At 43.1% G+C, this 14,431-nt stretch overlaps 1 protein-coding gene across 1 annotated transcript; it reads right to left on the bottom strand.

The window, feature by feature from the left end:
• Positions 1-220: 220 nt before the first annotated feature.
• Positions 221-1,735, bottom strand: LOC121270574 (zinc finger protein 239-like). Its single transcript, XM_041175943.1, has one exon. It carries the CDS (start codon positions 1,207-1,209, stop codon positions 334-336), a length of 876 nt encoding a protein of 291 aa, XP_041031877.1. The 5' UTR covers positions 1,210-1,735; the 3' UTR covers positions 221-333.
• Positions 1,736-14,431: the final 12,696 nt, after the last annotated feature.

Raw genomic sequence — 14,431 nt, 5'->3', positions numbered from 1 at the left:
ATTTGGCAACTGTATTTCCTACATTACAACAGTGATTACACTTCAAAAGAACTTAATTGGCTGTAAAGCACTTTGGGTCATCCTGAAGTTGTGAAAGGCGCTATATAAATACAAGTCTCCATTAACAAAGGAGAAAAGGCCCAAAAATGGAACAGTCGGTAACAGGATATCAATCAGTCTCCTCCTATCTTAGAGAAATAAAGGGTTCGAACACTGTGTGTTTGACACAAAGCTGATTTATTTAATCTATATCCAGAATATTAAATTCCATCCCAGTTACAGAGATTATTAATATCAACTGAAACAAACTCCAACTTTCAGAACAAACATGGTTCACTCCTGGATGTGATTAACAGCAGCAATAAGAGCAGAATCCAACCCCTGCAACTTGTGAACTTGCTGGTGTGTCTGCAGGGTTGATGAACGAGAGAATCCCTTCTCACAGACGGAGCAGGTGAATGGTCTCTCCCTGGTGTGAATGCGCTGGTGTTTCAGCCTGAGGGAATGCAGAACGAATCCCTTCCCACACACACAGCATGGCCTCTCTCCAGTGTGAGTGCACTGATGAGTCAGTAGATCCATTTTGCCTTTAAAGCTCCTCTCACAGTTGGTGCATTTAAAAGGTCTCGTGTCAGAGTGTGAAGTAAGTTGGGTGAGCTGAGTGAATCCCTTTCCACACTTGGAGCAGGTGAATGGTCTCACCCCAGTGTGAATGCGCTTGTGTCTCAGCAAGGTGGATAACTGAGTGAATCCCTTCCCACACACACAGCAGGTAAACGGTCTCTCTCCAGTGTGAACTCGCTGATGATCCAACAGCTTGCATAACTGAGTGAATGCCATCCCACACTCAGGGCAGGTGAATGGCCTCTCCCCAGTGTGAACTCGCCCGTGTAACTGCCGGCTGGATAACTGAGTGAATTCCTTCCCACACTCGGAGCAGGTGAATGGCCTCTCCCCAGTGTGAACTCGCTGGTGAGTCAGCAGGTTTTGTTTTCTTTTAAAGCTCTTCTCGCAGTTGGAACATTTAAAAGGTCTCATGTCAGAGTGAGCAAGTTGATGTGCAGTGAGGTGGGTTAGTCGCGTGAATTCCTTCCCACACTCTGAGCAGGCAAATGGCCTCTCCCCAGTGTGACTGCGTTGATGAATTTCCAACTCAGACGGGGATCTGAATCCCTTCCCACAGGCTCCACATTTCCGTGGTTTCTCCATGGTGTCAGTATTCTTGTATCTCTCCAGGTTAGATGATCAATTGAAGCCTCGTCCACACACACAACACGTTCACAGTCTCTTCTCACTGAATGGTGTGATTTTTTTTCAGGTTGTGTAACTGGTTAAAGCTTTTTCCACAGTCAGTTCATTGGAACACTCTCATTTTGGTGTGTGTCTGTCTCGGTGCTTCTCCAGTCACACTAATGTTTGAAATCTTTTCCCACAACAGAACGTACAAAAAATTCTTCTTCCACATGCAAATGTCGATGATGTTCAGGTCCTAATGAATCAAGTGACTTTATCAGATCTTCAGAAAGTTTTGCAAATTATCCCCTTCTAATCCCCTGCAAAAGGAGTTCACAGTGTCAGTATCACTGTCAGCCCAGGGCAGTAATTCAGAATAGGCAATTCTAGTTCCTACGGAACATTCTTTCTTGTCTTGTCTCCCCAAAGATGTGGTTCAATCATAGAAACTAGGAGCAGGAGTAGGCCATTTGGTCCTTCGAACCTGTTCTGCTATTCAATATGGTCACAGTGATCCTCCATCTCAACGCCATGTTCCCACTTTCTCCCCATATCCCTTGATGCCCCTAATATCCAAAAAATTATCAATTTCTTCCTTGAATATACTCAGTGACCCGGCCTCCACAGCCTACTGTGGTAGAGAATTCCACAGATTGACCACCCTCTGAGTGAAGAAATTTTTCAACATCTCAGTCCTAAATGGCCTGCTCTGTATCTTAAGACTGTGGCCCCTCGTTCTAGATTCCCCAACCAGGGGAAACATCCTTCCTGCATCCAGTCTGTCTAGCCCTGTTAGAATTTTATACATTTCAATCAGATCCCCTCTCATTCTTCTAACCTCTAGTGAATACAGACCCAGTCGAACCAATCTCTCCTCATACGACAGGCCTGCCATCCCCAGTATTAGCCTATTGAACCTTTGCTGCACTCCCTCTATGGCAAGTATATCCTTTCTTCAGTAGAGAGACCAAAACTGCATGCAATACTCCAGGTATGGCCTCACCAAGGCCTTGTATAACTGCAGGAAGACATCCCTACTTCTGAACTCAAATGCTTTTGCAACAAAGGCCAACATACCAATTGCCTTTGTAATTGCTTGCTGCTCTTGTCTATTTACTTTCATTGACTGGTGTACAAGGACACCTTTGTACATCCACATTTCCCAATACATTACCACTTAATTAATACTCTGCCTTTCTGTTTTTCACACCGAAGCGTATAACTTCACATTTATCCACATTATGCATCTGCCATGTGTTTGCCCACATGCACAACTTGTCTCAATCGTCCTGCAGCCTCCTTGTATCTTCCTCAAAACTCAGCCCCACCCAGTTTTGTGTCATCAGCAAACTTGAAAATATTGCATTTGGTTCCCTCATCCAAGTCATTTATATATATCAAGAATAGCTGGGGCCCAAGCACTGATCCCTGCGGTACACCACTAGTCACCACCTTTCTGAATAATCAGGATATTATTCCCAATATCCATGAAACACTCTGTCTGCTGATGTTCTACAAAGTATCAAGTAGTGGATACTGCATGCTCCCTCTCCATGGTTACCGGGCACGGATGAGACTGCGAAAGAGAGGCTGACAACTTGTGTAACCTCCCCCGCCCCCCTCCTATATGACCTACCCATCCTGGATCTACAAATTGTTCTTTGAACCAAGTGCAGGGCCAGGAGAAGATCCTCTGACTTACCCAGCCCCTCCAGACTGGGTAGCCAAAGGTTAGGGTTGTGGGGCTTAAGCGTACCCAAAAATGGAGAAGCAGCCCTTCAGGGACGAGACAGGGGCTGCAACTTCTCCCACTGAATATAAACATGGCCCTTGAACTCCTTTCGGCTGCAAACATCAACTGGCAAAACATGCATTTTACGGGCACTAGGACCCAATTGGGAACAGAGAAGTTGAAGACCGGCCCACCCAATAACGTCACCAATGCAACGCATGCGCTCCGCTCCCTGCTGACCCAAGATGGTGGCCGTTAAACTGGGCCTGTTTCTTGGGAGACCCGAAGCTGCAAAAGCGGGAACTGCAGGTTCGATTTCCGGTTTTAAGGCCTTCACCAGTTGTTTAGAAACCCTCTCCATCCACCTGTCGACTGCATCACTCCCTCCGCGTTTCCGCATTCTTACCGGTTTGGAGACACGACAGTCAAGGGATGCCCCAGAGCCATCATTGCGCATGCTCCAACCACTGGGGATAGGAAACAGTCACCATCGCACGGAATGCTGGGTAACCTCCCCGCCATGGAACGTCCTAACCAGTGAAGAGCGATTCTCGTTTGCTATGATGTGGAGGCAGGAGCACGGTGGGATGGAAATCAATAAAATTAGGAACCAAATTATACCGAAACTCAAGCCACCTTTTGTGCATAAGCCAGCAGTTTTTCCATCCATGGGCACTTTTAATTCCTCGTCAGGGAATCCGTATTTAACTAGTTTGTGTGCAAGCTGATTGCGTGGGTTTGGATAAGACAAAGAGAATTTGAAAGGCTGAAGGCATCAGAATTTTACTCCCTACTAAAGATGAAGAATGCTACATTAAGTACTGAAAGGGTAGAAAAATAAAACATTGTCCATCTAAATGTCGGAAATAGATACAAAATGAGGGGGGTATCAATCTCTATATCTTTAACAGACATTTGCCTGGAAAGAGGGAAATGACCTGGTCCACTTGCCAATCAATCACCACTGGCCAACACTGTCAAGAGTTCAGGGCCTCAGAGGAAAAAGAAATATGAGGCCGTGAATCTAATTTTGGAAATACAGTTAAAGAAATACAATTCACTTTACAAATTAATGTATTGAACTTCAAATCAAAATAATTGTTTGCAATTACTATATTCAGTTTGCCCAATATGGATGGGGAATCATTGTGGATAATGTTCACTATTTTATACTATTCTATTTTTCTATTATTGTGATGCATGAGCTTCCACTCCGTTCTATAGCATATGAATGGCAAATCATTCTACTCAGAATGCTCCATTTGGGTGAATACGGCCTATCTCCATCAGAAGGGTCGTAACGCACAGGTGCAGGAAAGTCCTGCCCCTACCAGAGGGAGGGGATCTGCTGGGTACAGCCTCTCCCACCTTACAAATATGTGGGGCTTCTTCTTATTGCAACTTCCCAGCCAATTAGTAGTTGTGAAGTTGCAGCAGAGTAATGTATTTGCCTTATAATTCCATAATCCATCTGCACTATCACACTGGGGATACTCCCGTAACTTGACTCTTTATTAATAATGTCAATAGGGTATATGAAATGTGTAGAATTATTGGACCAAACTCTACCAGGTACTCTTTGTGCTTAACTAATCAATGAACCCCAATATCTGTTCCAGCACACAGGTTGATCAATTTTTCCACAGGAATCAGTGTGAGAGAATTATCCAACCCGCAATTCTCAACATGAACAGGGCGGGATGTGTTTTCAGACAGGATGGCCCAGTTCTCCACCATTAAAGGGACAAGGAGAGGACCAGCTGGACTGAATAACTCAGAATGCCTGAAACAATATGTATTATGGGATAGAGAAGTTTAGTCTGAGTTAGAAACTCAAACAGGCTCTTCACTGCAGACAGGTCACCATGGCAACACTGTTAAGACATTCCATTCCACAGAATCGACTCATTGAAAACTCTAATCAGATCAGGGAAAGGACAGTTTGTCTGTTAACCATATTAGAAACTTAAACCAGAGTGAGGAATAAAATAGATTAAATTATAATATGTAATGTTTATACAGATAATTGTAGTTCTATGAGAAATAACAGAATTAATAGTAGGCAAGGTAGTTTAGTGTTAATGAGAAAATTACTGAAATGAAGTAACTGATGGGAATCAGGGAATGTGTAATTGTAAATCACAGATTAGAGAAATTCCAGCTGTCATTACTTCATTTTCTACCAAAACCCAGCAAGGAAGCCAAAGAGTCAGGGGCCAGAGCTGGATCACGACAGGGTATAAAAGTGAGGCGTTCTGATGTTAGGGGCATTTGGGACTGGAGACACCGGGGATCAAGCTCAGGGTGTCCGAGGTTCCATCCAGTGGGCTGACCTCGTGTAAGTGACTATGGACACACGGGACTTGCATGTTTACTCTGATTGATGATAAAATTAGATGCTCAACCAGGAGCCTTTGTTGGACAGGGGTGATGGGTGAACAACATTTGGTGCGAGTTAGCACTCAGGCATAAGAGTTTCAAGACCTCAACATTATGGGGAGATTGACTGTGGGAGGCCAGCTGGGAGTGTGTTTGGATAGTCAAGACTGGAGGTAACAAAGAAATGGATGAGAGTTTCAGCAGATGAGCTGAGACCAGGGCAGAATCGGGTGATGTTAGTGAGGTGTAAATTGGCGGTGTTGGTGATGATCCAGATAGGTGGTTGGAAGCTCAACTTGGGATCAGATATTACATCGAACTGGTGAACTGTCTGGTTCTGACTCAGACAGTTGGCAAGGAGAGGGATGAAGTCTGTGGCTAGAGAATGGAGTTAGGAGCGGGGACTGACGACACTGGTTTCAGTCTTCCCAATATTTAATTGGAGGAAATTTCTGTTCATCTAGTACTGGATGTCAAACAAATCAGGACGGTTTGTGAGTTAGAGGAGAAATTGGAGGTGATGATGTTCGCGTATACCTGTTACCCAGGTCCTTCTTGGCGGTGGAGGTTGAGGATTTAGGAGGTTCTGTTAAATTTCTCATCGAGTTGTAGATATATAAAATTTGTCTCCTTCAAAACGTGCCTCTCACAACTCTCCCCCACTTATCTCTCTCTCTCCAGCTAACCCCCCGCCTCGCTCCCCGCCCCCCTGACTCTTTCTTTCCCTCTCTCCTTCCGTAGAGACTGGTGTCATGAGTAGACCCAGACTGTGTGACGGGTTCCTTTCCCAGAAGGACATTAGTGAACCAGTTGGGTTTTGTGAGAGTTCGGCAGTTTTCATGGTTATTTTCCCTCGTGCCGACCACACAAATTACCAGATTCATTCAGCTCAATTTCACAACCTGTCCTTGTGTTTTTGTGGGTTCTCTCTCGCTCCCTTTTCTCTGTTTTAATCAATTTCACAGGGTATTAGAAGTGGAGGATTCGCGGTCGGGAAACTCAAACCAAACATCACAACAGGGTCTGATGGAGTTGCCAATTTATTGACAACCTGAGTGTCATTGGATTTTGAAATTGGAAGGACAAAGCACCATTCACAGTGGAGAGAAACCATACACGTGTTCTGTGTGTGGACAAGTCTTCAGCCGATGATCTGGCCTGTCGAGAGACAAGCACAGTCACAACAGGGAGAAGCCATGGACATGTAAAGACTGTGGAAAGATATTCATTACCCCATCTAGGTTGGAAACTTATCGGTGCAGACACACTGGAGAGAGACCCTTCACCTGCTGTGTGTGTCAGGAAGGATTCACTCAGTGATCCCACCTTCTGAGACACCAGCAAGTTCACACTGATGAGAGACCATTCAGGTGCTCTCACTGCGGAACTGGGTTCAGGGAATCATCTCAACTTATGGTACACCAGCGTGTTCACACTCGGGGGAGGCCATTCACCTGCTTCGAGAGTGGCAAGGGATTCACTACCTCATCCCATCTTTTCAGACACCAGCGAGTTCACAGTGGGGAGAAGCCATTCACTTGCCCTGAGTGTGGGAAGGGATTCACTCAGCCATTCATCCTGGTGACACACCAACAAGTTCACACTGGGGAGAGGCCGTTCACCTGCACTGAGTGTGGGAAGGGATTCACTCAGTTTTCCAACCTGTTGGCACACCAGCGAGCTCACACAGGGAGCGGGCATTCAACTGCTCTGAATGAGGCAAGGGATTAACTCAGTCATCCACCCTGCTGTGACACCGATGGGTTCACACTGGGGAGAGGCCTTTTAAATACACAGACTGTGAAGATTCATTCATCCTACCTCTAAACACGCCAGTTCATGCTGCTCCAAGTGTGGGAAGAGATTAATTAATTTATTGTATCTGCTGCCACACCAGCAGGTTCACACTGGGGAGAGACCTTTTGAATGCCAGATTGTGGGAAATGATATTAAAGTTCCTGGGAACTGTTGGTCATATTCACGCTGACGAGAGACCGATCAGGTGCTCTCATTGCGGGACTGGGTTCAGGCGATCAATTCACCGTACACTGTACACCAGCGAATTCACACTGGGGAGAGGCCATTCACCAGCTCTGAACATGGAAAGGGAAATGCATATTTATCTCACCTGCTGAGATACTAGTGAGTTCACAAATGATTATGCTGATTGGATTTTGCTGTTAATCACAACAAGACTGAACAATCTCTATTATGATCTGTTTCTGTTGATGTTAATAAACTCCAGCCCAATTATAGATGTTAATATTGCGGATAAACATCAAATAAATCAGCTTTGTTTTAAATACAGTGTGTTGAATCTTCTCAATATCTCTAACGTGAGTTAGTTCCTTTTGAAGTGCTCTCATTCTCCGCTATCTCCTCCATCCTCATCTCCAACAAGAAGTGAGAGCAGTTCATGGAGCTTCTTTGTCACTAAGATTCAATCAGCTGCCCCTGCTGCTTCCCTCCCTTTCGGGCCAAATTGTCTCTAAAGTTTCTTTAGTTTCTTTCCTAACTCACCTCATGCCCTCTTAGGGCTCATCTTGTCCATGAGACCCACCTCCTGGTCCATAGACCATATTCCCACTAAACTGCCGATCACCAAATTTTCCCATTGTGAACATTGCTAATGGTTCTCTCCCTTCAGGTCCTGCACCTCTGCCCTTCAAATCTGCCATCATCACCCTCTCCTCAAACAAACTTCCATTAACCCCACTGTCCTTGCAAACTACCACCCCATCTCTAGCCAGCTTTTCCTCTCCAAAGTCCTTATCATCTCCCAAATCCATGCCCATCTTTCCCAGAACACTATGTTAGAGGGTGACCTGGACTGGGAACTGAATATTCGGGGATATTCATCATTTTGGAAGGATAGGCAGAGGGGTAAAGGAGCTGGGTAGCATTTTTAAGAAGGGAAAAGGTCAGTACATTAGTGAGAGAGGATCTTAGGTAGAAGGATCAGGAAGGAATCAGTTTGGGTGCAGCTAAGAAACAGCAAAGGGCAGCAGACATTGGTGGGAGGTGTTCACAGGCCACCAAATTGTCGTGATAATGTTGAGCACGGTATTAATCAGGATATTAAAGCTGCATGTTGCATGGTAAAACAATAATAATGGGCAACTTCAATTTATGTATGGACTGGGTAAACCTAATTAGCATTGACACTGCGGAGGATGTCTTCCTGGAGTGTGTACAAGATGAGTTTGTGGAGCAGTTCATTGAGGAATTAAATAGGGATTGTGCTATTTTAGATTTAATATTACCTAATGAGAAAGGGTTAATCAATAACCTTGCTGTAAAGCAGCCATTAGGAAATAGTGGCATTAAGATGTTAGAGTTTTACATTAAGTTTGAAAGTGATATCACTCATTCGGCAACTAGGTTCCTAAATCTGAACAAAGGAAATTATGAAGGTCTGAGGGGCAATTTGGCAATAGTGGATTGGAGAAATACATTAAAATATTTGATGGTAGACAGGCAATGGCTAGTATTTGAAGAAGTATGACATGGATAACAAGAAATATACATTCCTCTAAGACACAAAAACCCAACAGGAAATGTGGATCAACCGTGGCTAACAAAAGTTAAAGATTGCATTAGATCAAAGGAAGTGGTTTATAAATTTGCCAGGAAAAGTGGTAACCGCAAGGATTGGGAACAATTCAGAGTCCAGCAAAGGATGGCCAAGAATCTGATAAAGAATGGGAAAAGAGAATATGATGCAAGCTAGGGAGTAACATGAAAGTGACTGTAAAAGCTTCTTTAGGTATGTGAAAAGGACAAATATGGGTCCATTATAGGTGCAGACAGGAGAATTTATGATAGAGAATAGGGAACTGGCAGAGAAATTAAACAATTACTTTCTGTCTGGCTTCATGGAAGAAGATACAGAAAATCTCCCAGAAATATAGGGAACCAAGGGATGAGTGAAAATGAGGGACTGGAATAAATTAGTATTAATAAGAGATGGTACTTGAAAAATGAGTTGGATTAAAGGTTGATAAACCCCTGGACCAGATGAGCTGCATCCTTGAGATAGTTGATGTATTGATGGTTATGTTTAACAATTCTATAGATTCTTGAAAGATTCCTGCAGACTGGAAAGAAGCAAATGTAACCCCATTATTTAAGAAGAGGAGAGAGGAAACTGAGAACTACAGACTTGTTAGTTTGACATCAGTTTCATGAAAATATAATAATTTCAGATTTTTTTGTGACGTATTGTAAACGTAAGTTAATAGTGGGGTTTGGATTAGTTTCTCTATGTGGATGTGTGTGTGTGTGTGTTTCAGGGTTGGGGGTGGATTTAATTGAATTGGAGACAGCTGGACTGGAGGCTTTGAGTTACCTAAAGGGATACTTGGTTTGAAATGCTAAATTCGTAAACATGGCCAAAATTCTAGAATGTGACGTGTGAGAAAAGCTTGCATTTTTAGGTAGTGAATCGTTTGAATTTCAAAGAGATGGTAGGACGTTACACCTTGTTAAAAGAAGCTAAGCCAAACAGTGTATTTATTTTTCCCAAAGGTTACTGATAGTTTGAAAGATTTATATTATGGGAAAAGTAAAGTTGCGAAGACAAATTGGAACAATGGAATTTCTGTTAAAAAGAGAAAAATATGTATAAAGGAGATGAGGTTATATGTGAGGGAGAAGGCATTCTAATATGTAATGCAAGTGTGAAAAGTCTCCAACCTCTGTGCATTAAGTTGTTGTCTACAGGAAATGAAGCTAAGAAAACTCACTTTGAATATCACTGCCCAGGGTATTGTGTATATTGCCTGTGTCTGTTTAATTCTATTTGTTTTATTGTTGCCTTAATAGAGGTGTAACTGGGAGCCAGATTAATTAGGGGATTTAGGAGTTATTATACTAGTAATTTGTCGACCTATGTATGTGCTTAAAATCCTTTCTTATATTAATAAATGTTTAATTTACTTTTGTAAAAAAAAAGCCTCTATATCCCAGTGGACTTATTACTACTGAATTCAAGGCACACATCTCGAAATAAAATATAAATGGTAAAACAGTTGTGGCAGCTGTTTCAAGCTTCCTCCTGGGATTTGAGCAGCTCAGCATTTACCATCCGGTGTTCCATAACAATAAGTAATAGGGAAAATGTTAGACTCTATTATAAAGGACGTGATAAGTGGACATTTGGAAAATAATAATATGATCGGGCAGCATCAACATGGATCTATGAAAGGAATATCACGTTTGACAAATGTATTGCAGTTTTTTTGATGATGTTACTTGCCGTATAGATAAAGGGGAACCTGTGGATGATTTGGATTTTCAGAATGCTTTTGATCAGGTCCCACACAAGAAGCTAGTGAACAAAGTTAGAGCATTTGGGATTGAGTGTGAATTGGTTAACAGACAGAAACCATGGGTAGGAATGAATGCATCATTCTCAGGATGGAAAGATGTTTCTAGTGGGGTACTGCAAGGATCAATGCTTGGGCAAGAACATGGCAGATGCAATATCAAGAGAATAAGAGTGAAGTTATCTACTTTGGTAGAAAAAAAGAAAGGCAGAGTTTTTCTTAAATGGTGAGAGGCTGGGAAGTGTTGATGTTCAAAGGAACCTGAGTGTCCTCACTCATGAGTCACTAAAAGCTAGAATGCAGGTGCAGCAACCAATTAGGAAGGCAAATGGTATGGTGGCCTTCATCACAATGGGTTCTGAGGACAGGAGTAAACATGTCTTGCTACCATTGTATAGAGCCTGGGTGAGAGAACATCTGGAGTATTGTTTACAGTTTTGGACTCCTTTTTCAGGGAAGGATGTATTTGCCATAGAGGGAGTGAAATGAGGGCTCGCCAGACTAATCCCTGGGATGGTGGAATTGTGTTATGAGGAGAGATTGAAGAAAATGGGCCCGTATTCTCTAGAGTTTTTAAGGATGAAAGGTGATCTCATTGAAACTTACAAAATTCTTACAGGGCATGACAGGGTAAATGTGGATGATATGTTTTCCCTGGCTTACGAGCCTAGAACAAGGGGACACCATCTCAGAATAAGGGACAGGTCATTTAAAAGTGGGATGAGGAGGAATTTCTTCACTCAGCGGGTGGTGAACCTGTTGAATTCTCTACCCCAGAGGGCTGTGGAAGCTCAGTCATAGAGCATGTTCAAGACAGAAATTGATAGATTTCTGGATACGAATGATGCCAAGGGAAACTATTGGAGAAAATTCTGATGGAGAGAATGTATCTCCACTTGGAGAAGCAAGGTTTGATCAGGGATAGTCAGCATGACTTGGTCAGAGGGAGGTCAGGCCTAACAAATTTGATTGAATTTTTTGAGGAGGTGACCAGGTGTGTAGATGAGGGTAGTGTAGTTGATGTAGTTTATATGGATTTCAGCAAAGCCTTTGACGAGGTCCCATGTGGGAGGCTTCTAAAGAAGGCAAATGCACATGGGATACAGGGTAATTTGATAAGGTGGATTCAAAATTGGCTTAGCTGTAGGAGACAGAGGGTGATGACAGAAGGATGCTTTAGTGACTGGAAGCCAGTGTCCAGTGGTGTACCACAGGGACCTGTGCTGGATCCCCTATTATTCACCATTTATATAAACGACATGGACGACTATGTGGGGGGTAGGATTAGTAAGTTTGTGAATGACACAAAGATTGGCTGGGTGAGGTTGAATGTCTTGTGCGACAGGAAGATATAGACAGGATGGTCAAATGGGCTGATAAGTGGCAGATGGAATTTAACCCTGAAAAATGTGAGGTGATACACTTTAGAAGGAGTAATTTGACAAGGAAGTATTCGATGAATGGCATGACACTAGGAAGTTCTGAGGAACAAAGGGACCTTGGTGTGTGTGTCCATAGATCTCTGAAGGCAGAGGGGCATGTTAGTGGGGTAACATATGGGACACTTGCCTTTATCAATCAAGGTATAGATTACAAAAGTAGGGAGGTCATGTTGGAATTGTATAGAACCTTGGTGAGGCCATAGCTGGAGTACTGTGTGCAGTTCTGGTCACCACATTACAGGAAGGATGTGATTGCACTGAAGGGGGTGCAGAGGAGATTCACCAAGATGTTGCCAGGGACGAAACATTTAAGTTATGAAGAGAGGTTGGATAGACTTGGGTTGTTTTCGTTGGAGCAGAGAAGACTGAGGGGCGACCTGATTGAGATGTCCAAGATTATGAGGGGCATAGACTGGGTGGATAGGGGGCAGCTGTTCCCCTTAGTTGAAGGGTCAGTCAGGAGGAGACATAAGTTCAAGGTGAGGGGCAGGAGGTTTAGGGGGGATGTGATGAAAAACTTTTTTAACCAGAGACTGGTGACTGTCTGGAATGCACTGCCTGGGAGGATGGTGGAGGTGGGTTGCTTCACATCCTTTAAAAAGTACCTGGATGAGCACTTGGCACATCATAACATTCAAGGCTATGAGCCAAGTGCTGGTAAATGGGATTAGGTAGGTAGGTCAGGTGTTTCTCACGTGTCGGTGCAGACTCGATTGGCCGAAGGGCCTCTTCTGCACTGTGTGATTCTGAATATGCTTCTTTTTATTCTTCATGCCAAAATGGTCAATTTCATTTTCCCACATTATACCCCATTTGCCAGATATTTTCCCACTGATTTAACCTATCTATGTCCCTTTGTAGCCTCCTTACATCCTCTTCACAATGTACTTTCCTACCTATCTTTGTATTATCATTGAAATAATTCTGATTATTAATGCATTAACTTCTGGATAATTGCAGTCATTTCCTAATTATTGAAGCAATAGGCAGCTGATTGTTAATGTAATGGAAGCCTGATTATTAATGTAATAGGACACTGATTATTTATACAATAAGATCCTGATTGTTGATGCAATAGCCACCAGACTATTAATGTAATAGTATCCTGATTATTAATGTGTTGGGATCCTGAATCTTAAAGTAATTGCACTGTGATCATTCATATAACAGGAACCTGATCAATGATGTAATAGAATTCCGATTATTAATATGTTATGATCATGATTATTAGTGCATTTTTTAATTCATTCCGGGAAGTGGGCATTGCTGGTGAGGCCAGCATTTATTGCCTATTCTTAATTACCCTTGAGAAGGTGGTGGTGAGCTGCTTTCATAAACCGCTGTAGTCCATGTGGTGCAGGTACACCCACAGTGCTGACTTGTTTTTAGCTGACTTGATACAACTGAGTGGCTTGCTAGGCCATATCAGAGGGCATTTAAAAGTCAACCACATTGTTGTGGTCTGGAGTCACATGTAGGCCAGACCAGGCAAGGACGGCAGATTTCCTTCCCTGAATGTTTCATGATCATCAGACTTTTAATTCCAGAGATTTGTACTGAATTCAAATTCCATCATCTGCATTACCCTAGGTCTCTGGATTACTAGTCCAGTGACAGTACAACTGCACCACTACCTCCCCCCTGTTCTGAGGACGTGAAAGGTTCTAAAAGAACACAAGAACTTTCAGCTCCATTTACTGTCCACAGGAGAGTTCAACTGGTGCAGTGCAACCAACATTCGTGTTTTAACTAACACCACCAAAAAAACTGGACTAACTGGTCACTCGGTCTGATTGGTGTTTGCGGAATCTTATTTTGTTCAACTGGCTGCCGTGAAACACTAACAACTTGTATTTATATAGCGGGATTAATGTAGTAAAACATCCCAAGGTGCTTCAGGAGAGATTCATAAAGAAAATGTTGACACATAGGGCAGCATTAAGGTGGATCGCCAAAACAATGATTGGAGAGGTAGATTTGAATAAGAATCTTCAATCAGAGAGATGGAGAATTTAAAGAGGGAATTTCAGAGCTTCCTGCCTAGGCCCTGCCACCAATTGTGGAACCATTAAAATCAGGGATGATAAGGAGACCAGAATGAGAAGAGAGCAGATACATCAGAGGGCGTGTGACTGGAGGTTACAGAGATAGGGAGGGAAATGGCCATGGAGGGATTTGAAAACAAGGAAGCGAATTTTAAAATCGAGGCATTGCTTGACCAGGAGCCGATGTAGGTCAGTGAGCATAGAGGGTGATGGGTGAACAGGACTTGGTGTGAGAAAGCACATAGGCAGCAGAGTTTTGGATGATCTCATGTT

This window comes from Carcharodon carcharias, chromosome 27 (assembly GCF_017639515.1).
Source record: "Carcharodon carcharias isolate sCarCar2 chromosome 27, sCarCar2.pri, whole genome shotgun sequence".
NCBI classification, from domain to species: Eukaryota; Metazoa; Chordata; class Chondrichthyes; order Lamniformes; family Lamnidae; genus Carcharodon; species Carcharodon carcharias.
The sequence above is the reverse complement of the archived record's forward strand: the minus strand, read 5'-3'. Positions and strand labels throughout refer to the sequence as shown.

Excerpts from the sequence above, each read along its gene's own strand:
- LOC121270574 (XM_041175943.1), bottom strand. The coding sequence starts at position 1,209 with ATGGAGAAACCACGGAAATGTGGAGCCTGTGGGAAGGGATTCAGATCC.